General features: G+C 35.3%; 2 protein-coding genes across 2 annotated transcripts; both read right to left on the reverse strand.

Annotated features, from left to right (window-relative positions):
* Positions 1-3,538: 3,538 nt before the first annotated feature.
* Positions 3,539-4,276, reverse strand: LOC123896147. Its single transcript, XM_045946573.1, has one exon. It carries the CDS (start codon positions 4,274-4,276, stop codon positions 3,539-3,541), a length of 738 nt encoding a protein of 245 aa, XP_045802529.1.
* Positions 4,277-9,034: 4,758 nt separating this feature from the next.
* LOC123902589 lies at positions 9,035-11,102 on the reverse strand. Its single transcript, XM_045952354.1, has 3 exons — positions 10,686-11,102; positions 9,694-9,798; positions 9,035-9,583 (listed from the first exon to the last, which is right to left on the reverse strand). Exons 1-3 carry the CDS (start codon positions 10,998-11,000, stop codon positions 9,272-9,274), a joined length of 732 nt encoding a protein of 243 aa, XP_045808310.1. The 5' UTR covers positions 11,001-11,102; the 3' UTR covers positions 9,035-9,271.
* Between the last annotated feature and the right edge of the window lie 1,904 nt (positions 11,103-13,006).

The following is a 13,006-nucleotide window of genomic DNA, read 5'->3' on the forward strand; positions in this document are numbered from 1 at the left end:
GGGGTGGGTGTTTCTTGAATCTGTTGTTTTTAGGGGTAATCAGCTCGTTTATTTCATTGATCATAAAGCCTTTTATAGGCAAAGTACACTAGCTTGCAGCTCAAGCCAACCAGTTGGCTATGCAAGCCTGCAGGCAAGGCAAGGCAGGCCAGGCTTGGCACGCGCGCGCCCATCTGCAGGCCAGCAGGCATGGCTTGGCTCAGGCTGCAGCCATTTCTTAAGGTACAAGCTAACCAGTCCTAACATACCCTCCCTTAATTGAACATATACAAACACTAAACAAACACAGCAAAAACAAAACAAATGTTCAATATACTAAGCTATTAACATCACACATGCCTAACCCCTCCCTTAACTTGCAAAAGGACTCCAACTTCAAGGGCTTAGTGAGCAGGTCTGCTAGCTGCTCTTCACTTCTGCAGTGAACCAACTCAATAGTTCCATCCTTAGTGAGATCTCTAAGGAAATGAAACCTAACATCAATGTGCTTTGATCTTCCATGCATAATTGGATTCTTTGAAAGTTTAATTGAGGAGCTGTTGTCACAATAGATCAAAGTACACTCAGACTGCTTCATCTTTAAGTAATTCAGCACATTCTTCAACCAAATTCCTTGACAAGCACAAGCTGCAGCTGACACATATTCTGCTTCAGTGGTTGACAAAGTCACAATTGGCTGTTTTTTTGAAGACCAAGAAATAGCAAAACCTGTAGTGCTTTTCCTATCATTCAAATCACCAGCATAATCTGAGTCACACCACCCTTTCAAGCACAAACCTGAATTGGATTTAGACTTGTACAAAATTCCAAACCCTAAAGTACCTTTCAGATACCTCATAATTCTCTTCACAGCAATGACATGCATCTCAGTTGGCCTTTCCATGAATCTTGCCACCAAACAAACTGAATAGGCCAAGTCAGGCCTTGTGGCAAGCAGATACATTAGACACCCTACCATTTGCTTATAGACAGTTACATCTGTTCCTTGCTCAGTTTCATCTCTAACAAGCTTGCAACCAGGGACTATAGGGCTGCTTACTTGATTACAGTGTTCCATGCCAAACCTAGACAAGACTTCTGCTGCATACTTCTGCTGAGTAATGAAGATTCCATTGCTACTTTGATTAACTTCCACACCAAGGAAGAATCTCATCTTGCCTAAATCAGTCATAGCAAACTTCTTCTTCATAGATGACTTAAATTCATCCATCAATCCTTGATTGTTTCCAGTGTAGATCAAATCATCTACATACAAACTTACCAACAAAATTTCATTCTTCATACCATACTTGACAAATAGGGTATGCTCATATGGACATTTTTCAAACTTCTCTGCACTGAAGTAAGATTCAATTTTACTATACCAAGCCCTTGGAGCTTGCTTTAATCCATACAAGGCCTTCTTCAATCTATACACCATGGACTTATCTTTGCTGATATACCCTAATGGCTGACTTACATAGATATTTTCTGTCAATTCACCATGTAAGAAAGCAGATTTAACATCCAGTTGGAATATCTTCCATCCATTATTAGCTGCAACTGCTAGAATGGATCTGATAGTATCCCATCTTGCCACTGGTGCAAAAACTTCATGATAGTCTATGCCATGCTTCTGTGTGTAGCCCTTAGCTACTAATCTTGCCTTGTACTTATCTACTTCTCCCTTTTCATTAAACTTTGTTTTATATATCCATTTCACACCAATGGAGTTACAACCAGCTGGTAGAGTAGTGAGCTCCCAAGTATCATTACTCTTAATTGACTCCATCTCAACATCCATTGCTTGTCTCCAAACTTCATGTTTCACTGCTTCACTGTATGAAATTGGATCATTGTTAGTGTTGATCACTGCAAGATTGTGCAGTTCCAACTCATCCTCATCAACTTCTGCAGCTTGACCAGTTACATAGTCATTCAATCTTACAGATGGTTTTCTTATTCTTGGACCAAGTGGTGAACTTCTCTCAGCTTCACTATCACTAGATGTCTCATTAACCACATTTTCATTGTTAATAGCTGTAGCCTGCTCATCAGTACAAACTGGATCCTCATCATTACTTCCATCTGCTAAATCAATCTCTTCCCATTCATTATCAGTTTTAGCTGGCTTCTTTGGCTTGCTCCAATTCCAGCTCTTTGATTCTTCAAAGATTACATCTCTACTGATTATGATCTTATTTTCAATAGGGTCATAAAGCTTGTATGCTTTAGACTCTTCACTAACACCAAGCAAAACACACTTTTTGCTCTTGTCATCCAACTTCTTTCTTTGACTGTCATGAATATGTACATGAGCCACACATCCAAAGACTTTAAAGTGATGCACAGATGGTTTCCTCCCACTCCATGCTTCCTCTGGTGTCATATCTTTCACACTGAGTGTAGGACTCCTATTCATCACATAAGTTGCCCATTTCACTGCCTCAGGCCAGAATCTCTTAGGCACATTCCTTGCATGAATCATACTTCTTACAATGTTCAGCAATGTTCTATTTTTCCTCTCAGAGACTCCATTCAGCTGAGGAGTATAAGCTGCAGTTAATTGTCTTTTAATCCCTTCCTTACTACAAAAGTCACTAAAGGCATTAGAGGTGTATTCACCACCTCTATCTGTCCTAAGACATTGTATAGCACATTTAGCTTCTTTCTCAACAAGGGCCTTAAAAGATTGAAAACATTCAAAAGCAAGAGACTTTTCTTTTAACACATAAATCCAGGTCTTTCTACTGAAATCATCTGTGAATGTCATGAAGTACCTGCTTCCTCCATTTGACTGAGGAGTAATAGGGCCACAGATATCTGAATGAACCAGTTCAAGCTTTGCAGAAGCTCTCCAATTAGCTTGTTTTGGGATAGAGTCTCTGGATTGCTTACCAGCCAAGCAATCAACACAATTATCTTCTATTTCTTCAAGCTCTGGTAGTCCCTTAACCATTTGCTTCTTAGATAGGGTATTCAATCCCTTGAAATGCAAGTGACCATATCTTCCATGCCACAGCACAGTTGACTCTTGTTTTGCAGACAACAAACATCTAGAGTTGATAACAGTTGCAGAAATCACATACATTCTATTGCTAGACATAGCAGTAGAGAACAACAAACCCTTTTCTTCATGATAAATCTTGCAAACATCATCTTTGAAGATAACTGTGACTCTTTTCTGCTGCAATTGTCCTATGCTAATAAGATTGGTTTTTAAACCAGGAACAAAGTATACATTGGTAATCACATGGATCAGATCATTAATCTTCAATCTAACATTACCTTTTCCCATCACAGCCATTCTTGAATCATCTCCAAGTTTGACTGAATCTCTATAGCTATCATCAAAATCAATAAACCAATCTTGATGACCTATCATGTGATTACTACAGCCAGAGTCAAGATACCATGGTTCAATTGCATTAACCTTTGATTCTTGACTAGTTCTAGACATAAGCAGCATTTCTTCTTCACCATTATACTCAGCATAATGAACATTACCTTCATACTCAGGGCATTCACTCTGATAATGTCCAAGCTTGTGGCATTTGAATTATTCAACAAACTCTTTGTTTTGCCTTCCTCTGCCACGACCTCTACCACCATTGTTTCTTCCTCTCCCTCGACCATAACCTTTCTCAGGATTTGAGACCTTCAAAGCTTGCTCATCTGTAACTTCAATCTGTCTCTTCATCCTTTGTTCTTGCACAATCAAACTACTCTGCAAGCTATCAATGGACATAGCTGTAACATCATTGGATTCCTCTATGGAGCAAACCACATAATTGAATTTTGAGGACATAGATCGCAAGATCTTTTCAACAACTTCAACTTCTTGCAGTGTTTGACCTTGTGCACTCATGCGATTTGCAATTGCAAGAGTTCTTGAGAAGTACTGTTCCACTGATTCATTATCTTTCATTTCAAGAACTTCAAATTCACGCTTCAATGCTTGGAGATGAGCACGTTTCACCTTCGTAGAACCTTGATACTTGCGTTTCATAGCATCCCAAATGTCTTTGGATGTGGTTCGAACAAGAATCGTTTCCATAATGGAACGATCAATAGATTGAAAGAGGTAGTTCTTTACCTTCAAGTCTTTCAATTTGAGTGCTTCAATTGCTTGCAATTGATCAGCTGTAGCATCAGGTGGCGCCGCCGTGATGCCTGGTTCAATTAAACTCCAAAGTTCCTTCGATCGTATGAGATTTTCCATTAGCATTGCCCAATGTTCGTAATAGCCATCAAATTTAGGAACTTTTGTGTGATTATACTTCGTTGCTTCCGCCATTGATGAAGAGAAGAAGCTTCAGATGAGAAAGAACGAGGAAGAACGAAGATGAATCTAACTGAAAACGGTTGCAAAACGGTTGTAACTGATTTTGGTTAGGAAATTGCAATTTCTCTCTCTTCAGGTCCCTAGATGAGAGAACCTGATACCAATTGTTGTTTTTAGGGGTAATCAGCTCGTTTATTTCATTGATCATAAAGCCTTTTATAGGCAAAGTACACTAGCTTGCAGCTCAAGCCAACCAGTTGGCTATGCAAGCCTGCAGGCAAGGCAAGGCAGGCCAGGCTTGGCACGCGCGCGCCCATCTGCAGGCCAGCAGGCATGGCTTGGCTCAGGCTGCAGCCATTTCTTAAGGTACAAGCTAACCAGTCCTAACAGAATCATCACAATCACAATGGAAGGGTGTGTCCAATAATGTTGGACATGAAGGTGTGTTAAAAAACTCTACCGCAGATATAAGTTGGCTTTGACATAAGTAAGAGACAATTCTCACCTTACAAATCAATTTTATAGGTTGAATTAGGTTCAATTCCAATTTCATTATTTTTGTTTTATGGTATACATCGGGAGATTTTCTTGGAAGGGTATGTCACAACTAATTTTTCGCTCTAATTAAGTACATTTTTTATTAATACTTAAGTAATAAGAAAACTAAAATTATAAAATTAGCCTTGGACTCAAAAGCACAAAGGCTATCCAAGTGGAGATCTGTTGTAAGGTTTGGTAATAAAATGTCCATATTTATATTTTTGGTTGTTAGACTTGCAATCCATATCTTAATTTATTGACGACAACAACGTTTGCATTTTTGGTTGTTAGACTTGCAATCCATATCTTAATTTATTGACGACAACAACGTTTGCACTTGTTAAAAGATCTCCACCGGAATGTGTTCACTGTTAATGTTGTGTTTGAGCTATATAGAATATTGTTGGTACAGAAAAAGACACTAATAATAGTTGGATAATAATAACATGGATTGCATCACTCTTTTGGGTTAAAGTGGATAGACAAAATGTTTGTAATTTTCGTCTATCTACTAGAACCTAAAATGTTTGTTCCGGATTTATAATTATTCGAATGGATGGAGAAACATTGATTCCCTCTGAACAGAAAAAGAATCCAGAATCTTACAGAATTCATTCTATTGAGTTGTGGTTGTTGACCAACAAATTATGCATGGGAGAAAGATTCACAAACGAAAAAGGAAAGAATTTGTCAGGAGCAATATCAACTACCTACTTTAATAGAATTCCATAAACCCAACGCGAAGATACTTTACTGAATGATTTGATCGATCTTACTAGATAGATAGGTATCAAAAATACCATAATAATGGCACTTCTCGCAAATGTACTATATATTTTTATGGGTAGATTGCAGGCCAGGCGCTACCATGTGCATTCTTCTCGATGGTGGAAGTTCTGACAACTTCATTTAGGGTGTGTTTGGCCTGCCTTAATTTTGACTTATCTTTTCTTTAAAGTAAAAGTAGGGCCAAACAGTATTTCATTGAAGCTCTTAAAATCAAAAGACACTTATTTTTTATGAATAAAAACTAACTTTGAAATAAGCCAAAAATATCAACTTTAAATTAACTTTCTCGCTACTTGATATGGTGGTAACAGTCCTTCGAATCCCGCCGGATGCAAGTTATTACGTTTTTATTGTTTTTTTTATTTTTATTTTCACGTAATAATCCCATCACGTATTGAATATTTATATATTCTCGTTTTCCAATTATTTCTTTTTGTTTCATCTGGTTAACCCCCCCCCCCCCCCCCCCCCCCCCCCCCCCACCCCCCTTTTATTTTTTATTTCACTCCATAATTTAATATTATAATTTATATGATATATTTATTTAATTTCTTTAATCTGGTTAACCCCTTTGTATTAATAATTTATCCAAACAGCTTAACTTTATCTTTAAAGTTATATTTTTTAACTTTAAGCTAAAAGTAACTTATAGGTTGAAAAAAAGTCAGACCAAACCCAACCTTAGATGGAGAAAATTCCGAAAAAAAATATCAATCCAATAGTTGGCTGAATAATGGCTGAATATGGGTTCTGACAACCCATATTTGTAAATGTTCAGATGATGCTTCATAAAAAATGAGATATCCATCACTCTAGCACACCACTTGCCTATTTCAACTAAGCAGGTCAGTGTGCATAAGCAAAACAAAGACGCCTCAAATAAAAAACATTCTAGTTGTAAGAGAGGAGGTAAGGGTTGTCCTTACTTACAAATTAAATGGGAATGGGGAAACTTTTCCATCCATCACGTTGTATAGCCTATATAAGATAAGGAGAAAAAGTGCTGCTCACGCTAAAGCTATTGTGTTAACTATAACCACACTACGATCGTTTTCATTGAGCTCCCAAAAAAAAAAAAAAAAAACCAATTCTAGCACAAAGAGAACCTTTTCTTTAAAAAGGAGAGTCAAGAGCAAGGTTTTCAGCTCATAGTGGAAAATCACATCTACATGCCTTTTCACAATGCCTATGCGTGTGATTTTTCGATGATTTGATGCACCCTAGCTGGCATAGCATCTCCCGCCCCCCAAAAGCATAGGCTCATATAAGCAGTTCCTTCCTCTCATGCTTAGGAATTTACAAGGAAATTGATCAAATATCGGAGTTGCAAGATCGAGAATGAACTTTACAACCTAGTTCCCAGTTCTTGAAGAGATGGGAAGATCCACTATAGATCTAATTGCCTTGCATACAACAGATCTGGGGGTTATGACTTTGAACAACTCTAGCTAAAGTTCTCTTACCGGGCAGGTGTTAACCCGGAGGTGATTTGAGAGGTGTTAACCCGGTGGATTTTATATCAATGGGGAGAGGAATCATAGTATATTTTAAACAATTTATAAGCTCAGCCAGAGTTGCTTTATCATTTTTAAGCTTACAATCAATCACACACTGATAACAAAATCAATTACAAGCTTATTGAGATTTTGTTGATTTTGATAACTTTCGGTTTGAGAAGAGGGAAAATCGTGAACAAAATAAAATTATCTAAACATGGGAGAATGATGATGAGTAAATAGAAAGACATAGAATCCGCTGTTTTTTCCTTCACAATGCCAACTCCCCTAGACAAATGCTTTAGTTTGATTATAATAATACTTATAATAATAACTTTACTCTCTAAAAGAGATTGCTTACTTCAGAAAAGTTGAATCTAAAATTAGTTAGTTATATTCATTTTAATGCAATTTCAAATTTATAAAGAAAAGGGATAATACATTTTTTTTTCTTAGTATAATTTGAAGATATCTCTTCTGGATTCAACGATGAACGAAGTGAATATGAGGCTATCAGCAAAGCAAGCCACAGGAAATTTCACTAAGATATTAACAAAGTGAATATGTGTTCTTAATCCATTCCACCCACTACACTAGGTGCGATTTATACAATTAGCTAGTTCAACGATGAACGAAGTGAATATGAGGCTATCAGCAAAGCAAGCCACAGGAAATTTCACTAAGATATTAACAAAGTGAATATGTGTTCTTAATCCATTCCACCCACTACACTAGGTGCGATTTATACAATTAGCTAGTTCAACGATGAACGAAGTGAATATGAGGCTATCAGCAAAGCAAGCCACAGGAAATTTCACTAAGATATTAACAAAGTGAATATGTGTTCTTAATCCATTCCACCCACTACACTAGGTGCGATTTATACAATTAGCTAGTTCAGATTTTCTTTTCCAATTTTGTTCTAGTTTTCAAATCTGCCATAGAATCTTCTCCAACCACAACATAGGCCTATAGCATCCTTATTTTTTGTCACGAAACCACCAATAGAGAAAATTAGTGGGGTGGGGAGATATATCATTGAGTTCGTCATAGTTGATGTCATTAGACACCAAGAATAATTAATATTGATTTCTAAGCTAGGCAATCTACATGATGGCATCTCATATTTTTCAGTTTAAATTACTAAATTGTTTTCATTGATACCAACACTTCACTTGGCGTATAGTAGCAATGATAAGGTGGTATGTATTTGCAACGAGTAACGCACATTATCAACAAATAGACCCATACAAATTAATCTCTCTGTGTCGGCCGGGTCGAGTTCCTCTAGGTTGAAGAGTAAACTCTCAATCAAGTGATCTCTCAGAAGACAGACTAAGCTCTTATTACATGTATACTCACCGACAAGTAACTGCCAAATTAAAGTCCACCTTGAGCAAGCCCCCAATGTTTTTAATAATAATAACAACACCATGGTTGCTTTCAGATTTGCCTATCAACAACTGAACAACTTATCTACAGAAATAAGCACTAGATATAGTGTTTGGTGAAGCTTGTGAAATAATCTTACTATATGTTCATAAACTATTTTCAGCATATTTTTGATGAGGTCTCTAAGATAGCTTATAGAAACAACTTATAGATCATATAAAAACAATTTTACAGTATTCTTTAACTACAGAAATAGCTATATCAGTGCTAGTGTGATAAATACTTATCATGTAAGCGCTTAATTAAGTTGTTTATCCAAACCAAATTCATGTCAAGTACCAATTGAAATAATACACCGTCTAACCCATGTCATAAGTCTTAACAATGTTGTATCTCTGTGCAAAAAAAGCATGTTTGTGTAGAAGAATAATGCATGTCAACTCCCCTCTATCATCAGGCATTATTCATATTTTTGCTTCTCTCTTTCTATGTATGTTTTATAGAGTTTGGCCAAATATAGGCAGAACCTAACTAAGACTACATGAAGGGGTAATTACATTAATTGGCATCTCAAATAAAGTTCATCGCATTTAAATACAGATTCATAAGGACTGTATCCAGCATAATAATAAATATAACATCTGATATACAAAATGTACACACAACCAATCTAGGTTTTCACAAATGGAGTATTTAGAAAGGAACAAGTGGGAGGGAAGTTGGTACAGTAAAAACATGAGTAAATCACAACAGAATGCAACAAATAAAATTAACAAATGAACTAAAGATATTAGAAGAACTTATCATACTGGCTAGTGAGCGAGCTTCTCAGATTTGAATAAAGGCCGTAGAGTGAATATTGACGAAGGTTTTTCACTTCATACCAAGAGTTGAGAGCTGAGAGGTGTTTGTCTGTGCCAGAGAATGCCAACTGTATACCTAAGCTGCAATCCACAGGTCCTCCATGGCTCTTGCAAGTAGATGTTGGTATTGCACAATCCTGATTGTTAAGACAGACAGCTTTTGAGTTTTTCGGGCATTTAGAACACCCATCTCTCTTCCAATACAAATTTTGCAGCCTTCCCTTCTGAAACTCAAGAACCTGCAGGGGTAATATTTCAATTAGTTCTTAATAAAGATTACAAGTACAAGAATACAAAAAGAATCCACAATTATTGAAAAGGTTTTCAAAAAGGGAAGAAATCTCCTTACGAGAGTAAAACTGGTTACAGTATATGAACTGTTTGCAACGAAAGCAGGAGGGGACCTTGCTGCATATTTCCGACCAGCAAATGCAACCATATAGCCATATGAGTCCTGGAACAACGATGAATATACATTCTCACACAAATTAAAAACAAAGAGACAACTAGGCAAAAGTTAACCAAACTGGTGATGAAATTAAGCCATCACATCACAAGGGAAGCATTAAGAACCTAACCGGCTCAATTGGGGAAATAAACAAATTTGCACTTGATTGGTTTAAGAACTAAGGCTCTGTTTGGGAGTTTGAAGAGGAGGGAATGGGAGAACTTTGGGGGGAGGGCAGGAGAGACAAATCTCCCACCTTATTTGAGAGTGTTTTTGTAGAGAATGAGAAGGGAACACATATGATTAATATACTTTTAATTTTGAGATTATTGTAAAGAGATGAAAAGGATTCCAAGAATTTATCAAAATCCTTCTCCAATACATTTATTTGAGTGTCCCTTATTAGAAGGATTGTGTATTATGAAGAAAATTAAACCCCATTCATATTGGGGGACCAACTTCTTTCATTTTCCGTTTCCGCCTTCATTTTGGCTAAAGCCCTCTCCTCCTATAAATTTCCTCTTAAACTCCCAAACCGAGCCTAAGGTAATGCCTATTCTATCAAATGGAGAATGGGAAAGTGAAATATAATAGAACTGAAAATGGAGTTAGATAAACATTCTGATCTTCAACATTTCTCTCATCAATTTTAACGGACTCCAATGCCTCCCAAACTTATATTGTAAATTAATTGCGCTTCAGTTCTCATCAATTAAACTTCATTGCTACATTACCCAAAGTAAACTAAAACTAGGGTTCAGAGTCTATTTTAACTCAATCATCAATAAATCAATCAACCAAAATCTGAACTAATTAAAGAAACTGTACCCTAATTGAATCGAATTATTTGAAAATAAAAATTGATAAAGAGAATAAAGGAACAGAGAACGAACCGCAACGAAAGAAGTGGAATTAACAGAGAGGAGTGAGATCTCATCGATTTTAGGTCTAAACAAAGAGATCTGAGAGTTGGAATTAGAAAGAGAGAGTCTAGAATCACATGGAGATAACTGAACGCTATTGTTATTGTTGTAGAAGAATTTATCCTTTGATGCGAAAGCGAGTCCGAACGTGAATCCGTCGGATCTCTGAACGCGTGTGTCTGTGCACGGAGAGAATGCGTTGTTTGTGTCTCCGGCGTATGCTGGAAATACTGCCGCTAGGAAAGTTACGGCGATTGTTGCCGTTAGTGTGGTCATAACGGCCATGGAAGTTTGCGATGAGGGAACGAACACACGCAGTTAGTTTTGTATAGTGGGAAACTGCTAATTTGGTTTTCTTGTATTAACACTGTTGTTCGTTTGGTTGAAAAACTAAAGAAAATTATAATAAACAAATTTGAATTTAATAGAGAACCTTCGATTGTGTCAAAAACAAAAATAGAGAACCTTCTATTACTAGAAATATTTTCTCCCGATTCCAGTTGCGGATATCAAACTATGGTCCTTCCTAATCTCACAAGTCACGGTTGAACTTTAGATTACAGAGTCATTCCTTCTTTTTTTTTTTGGGTAAGTTTGAGTCCTTTCTTCTCTTTTTTTTTTTGGTAAGTCTGAGTCCTTTGATCTGAAACCAAATAATTATTACAGAAAAAGAAATTGAATTTAATAGACTAATGCTTGCTGAATTTTTGTACAGGAATGCAAATATCTATATTTTTTTGAATTTATTTTATATGCACCGTCGGTGTAAAGTTATTTTGCACATGCGTCTAATAATATACCGACACATCATGTATGGCAATTAAAAACACATGATATGTCACATTCATTAAATAATGTGACAACACGTCATTGGATGTATGTGTAAAAAAAATTTACACCGACGGTGCACAACAATTAAACTCTATTTTTTTATGAGGATTCAAATCTATATTTTTTAACAAATTTATATTTTTTTATGGAGACTAAATCTAAAAATTTAATTTTTGTAGACAGAGAAAATATGGGCTCTAAATTTTAGAAACCGATAACAATTGATATTTATGAAAAGTGTTTAATATTACAAGTTTAATTTGTATGCACTGTCAGTTTAAATTTTTTTACATAAGCATTCAATAATGTGTTGCCACTTGCCACATCATTTAATGAATGTCACACATAATGTTTTTAAATACCATACATGATGTGTTGATATACTATTATTTGACACAAGTGTAAAATAATTTTAGACTGACGGTGTATATAAATTAAATTCATAACTTATTTGACGAGTTTTTTTTTTAATCATAATTTATTTGATCAGTAAAAAAACTCAATCAGCTAAGCTAAAAACTGTATTTATCAACAATTCATAAAAAATAAATACTAAATATTTTTTGCGGAATTTTTAGATAAAAAGTAGTATAAATTAGCATTTTTCTAGTGATTCTTCTAAGGAATATTTACTAAGTTTAAAACTTTAAATATTAGTACTTATAATGACTTAAACAAAGTAGTATATTATGAGTGTTTTCCAAAAAAAAAAAGTAGTATATGAGTGCCGTAAAAAAAAAAGTAGTATATGATTATCAATGCAAAAAAAAAAGTAGTATATCATATCATAGATTTAGTATTTGTGCCTTATGCTTTCAAAATGTGAAAAAACAAATATACCAAAAAATATATAAATATCCCAAATTTTGTTTGGATTTTTGAAAGTTAACACTGGAAACCAAATTATTTCAAAAGTAGGTTTTAACCGGATTTCATTCAACTATTAAGAACATGTTTGGCCTCACTTTTTTCCTTCTTTTCTTTCATTTTTAAGAAGGTAGGCCAAATACATTTTAAATTAAGTTCTTAATAAAAAAACTTTTTTTGGAATAAAGAAAGCTAAATAGAAGGACAAAAGGTGTGAAACAAACTTTGAAATCACTTACACAAAACTTAATTTTTATAGTTGCACTCGTTATTAGTAGCTAACTTCAAACCACTGATATTCATATTTCTATTTATTTTTATTGAAAAATTGAAGAAGTTATACAAGGTTTTTCATGTAATTTTAAAATTCGAGCATGAGAAAAGTGAGTTTAAAAATATTCTAGTATTTGAGCCTGGAAAAGAAATTGGTAACAATTTGAGCCTAAAAACAAATGGTAACAATTTGAACCTCAAAATTGATTTTAAAGACAAGTTTCAAACCTCGAATTTTTTTATAGGTAAATCTCAACTTTATTTTAGAATCAACATTCTATAAGCAAAATATTAAATCTACATTATATTATCCAAACATG

The sequence above is a fragment of the Trifolium pratense genome, linkage group LG1, assembly GCF_020283565.1.
Source record: "Trifolium pratense cultivar HEN17-A07 linkage group LG1, ARS_RC_1.1, whole genome shotgun sequence".
Taxonomy (NCBI): Eukaryota; Viridiplantae; Streptophyta; class Magnoliopsida; order Fabales; family Fabaceae; genus Trifolium; species Trifolium pratense.

What these genes read in the sequence shown, in the direction of transcription:
- LOC123896147 (XM_045946573.1), bottom strand. Translation starts at nt 4,276, where the DNA reads ATGGCGGAAGCAACGAAGTATAATCACACAAAAGTTCCTAAATTTGAT.
- LOC123902589 (XM_045952354.1), bottom strand. Translation starts at nt 11,000, where the DNA reads ATGGCCGTTATGACCACACTAACGGCAACAATCGCCGTAACTTTCCTA. An exon ending in ATTCCACTTCTTTCGTTGCG is followed by an intron (nt 9,799 to 10,685) that starts GTTCGTTCTCTG and finishes TCGTTGTTCCAG; the next exon opens with GACTCATATGGCTATATGGT. An exon ending in CTGTAACCAGTTTTACTCTC is followed by an intron (nt 9,584 to 9,693) that starts GTAAGGAGATTT and finishes TTACCCCTGCAG; the next exon opens with GTTCTTGAGTTTCAGAAGGG.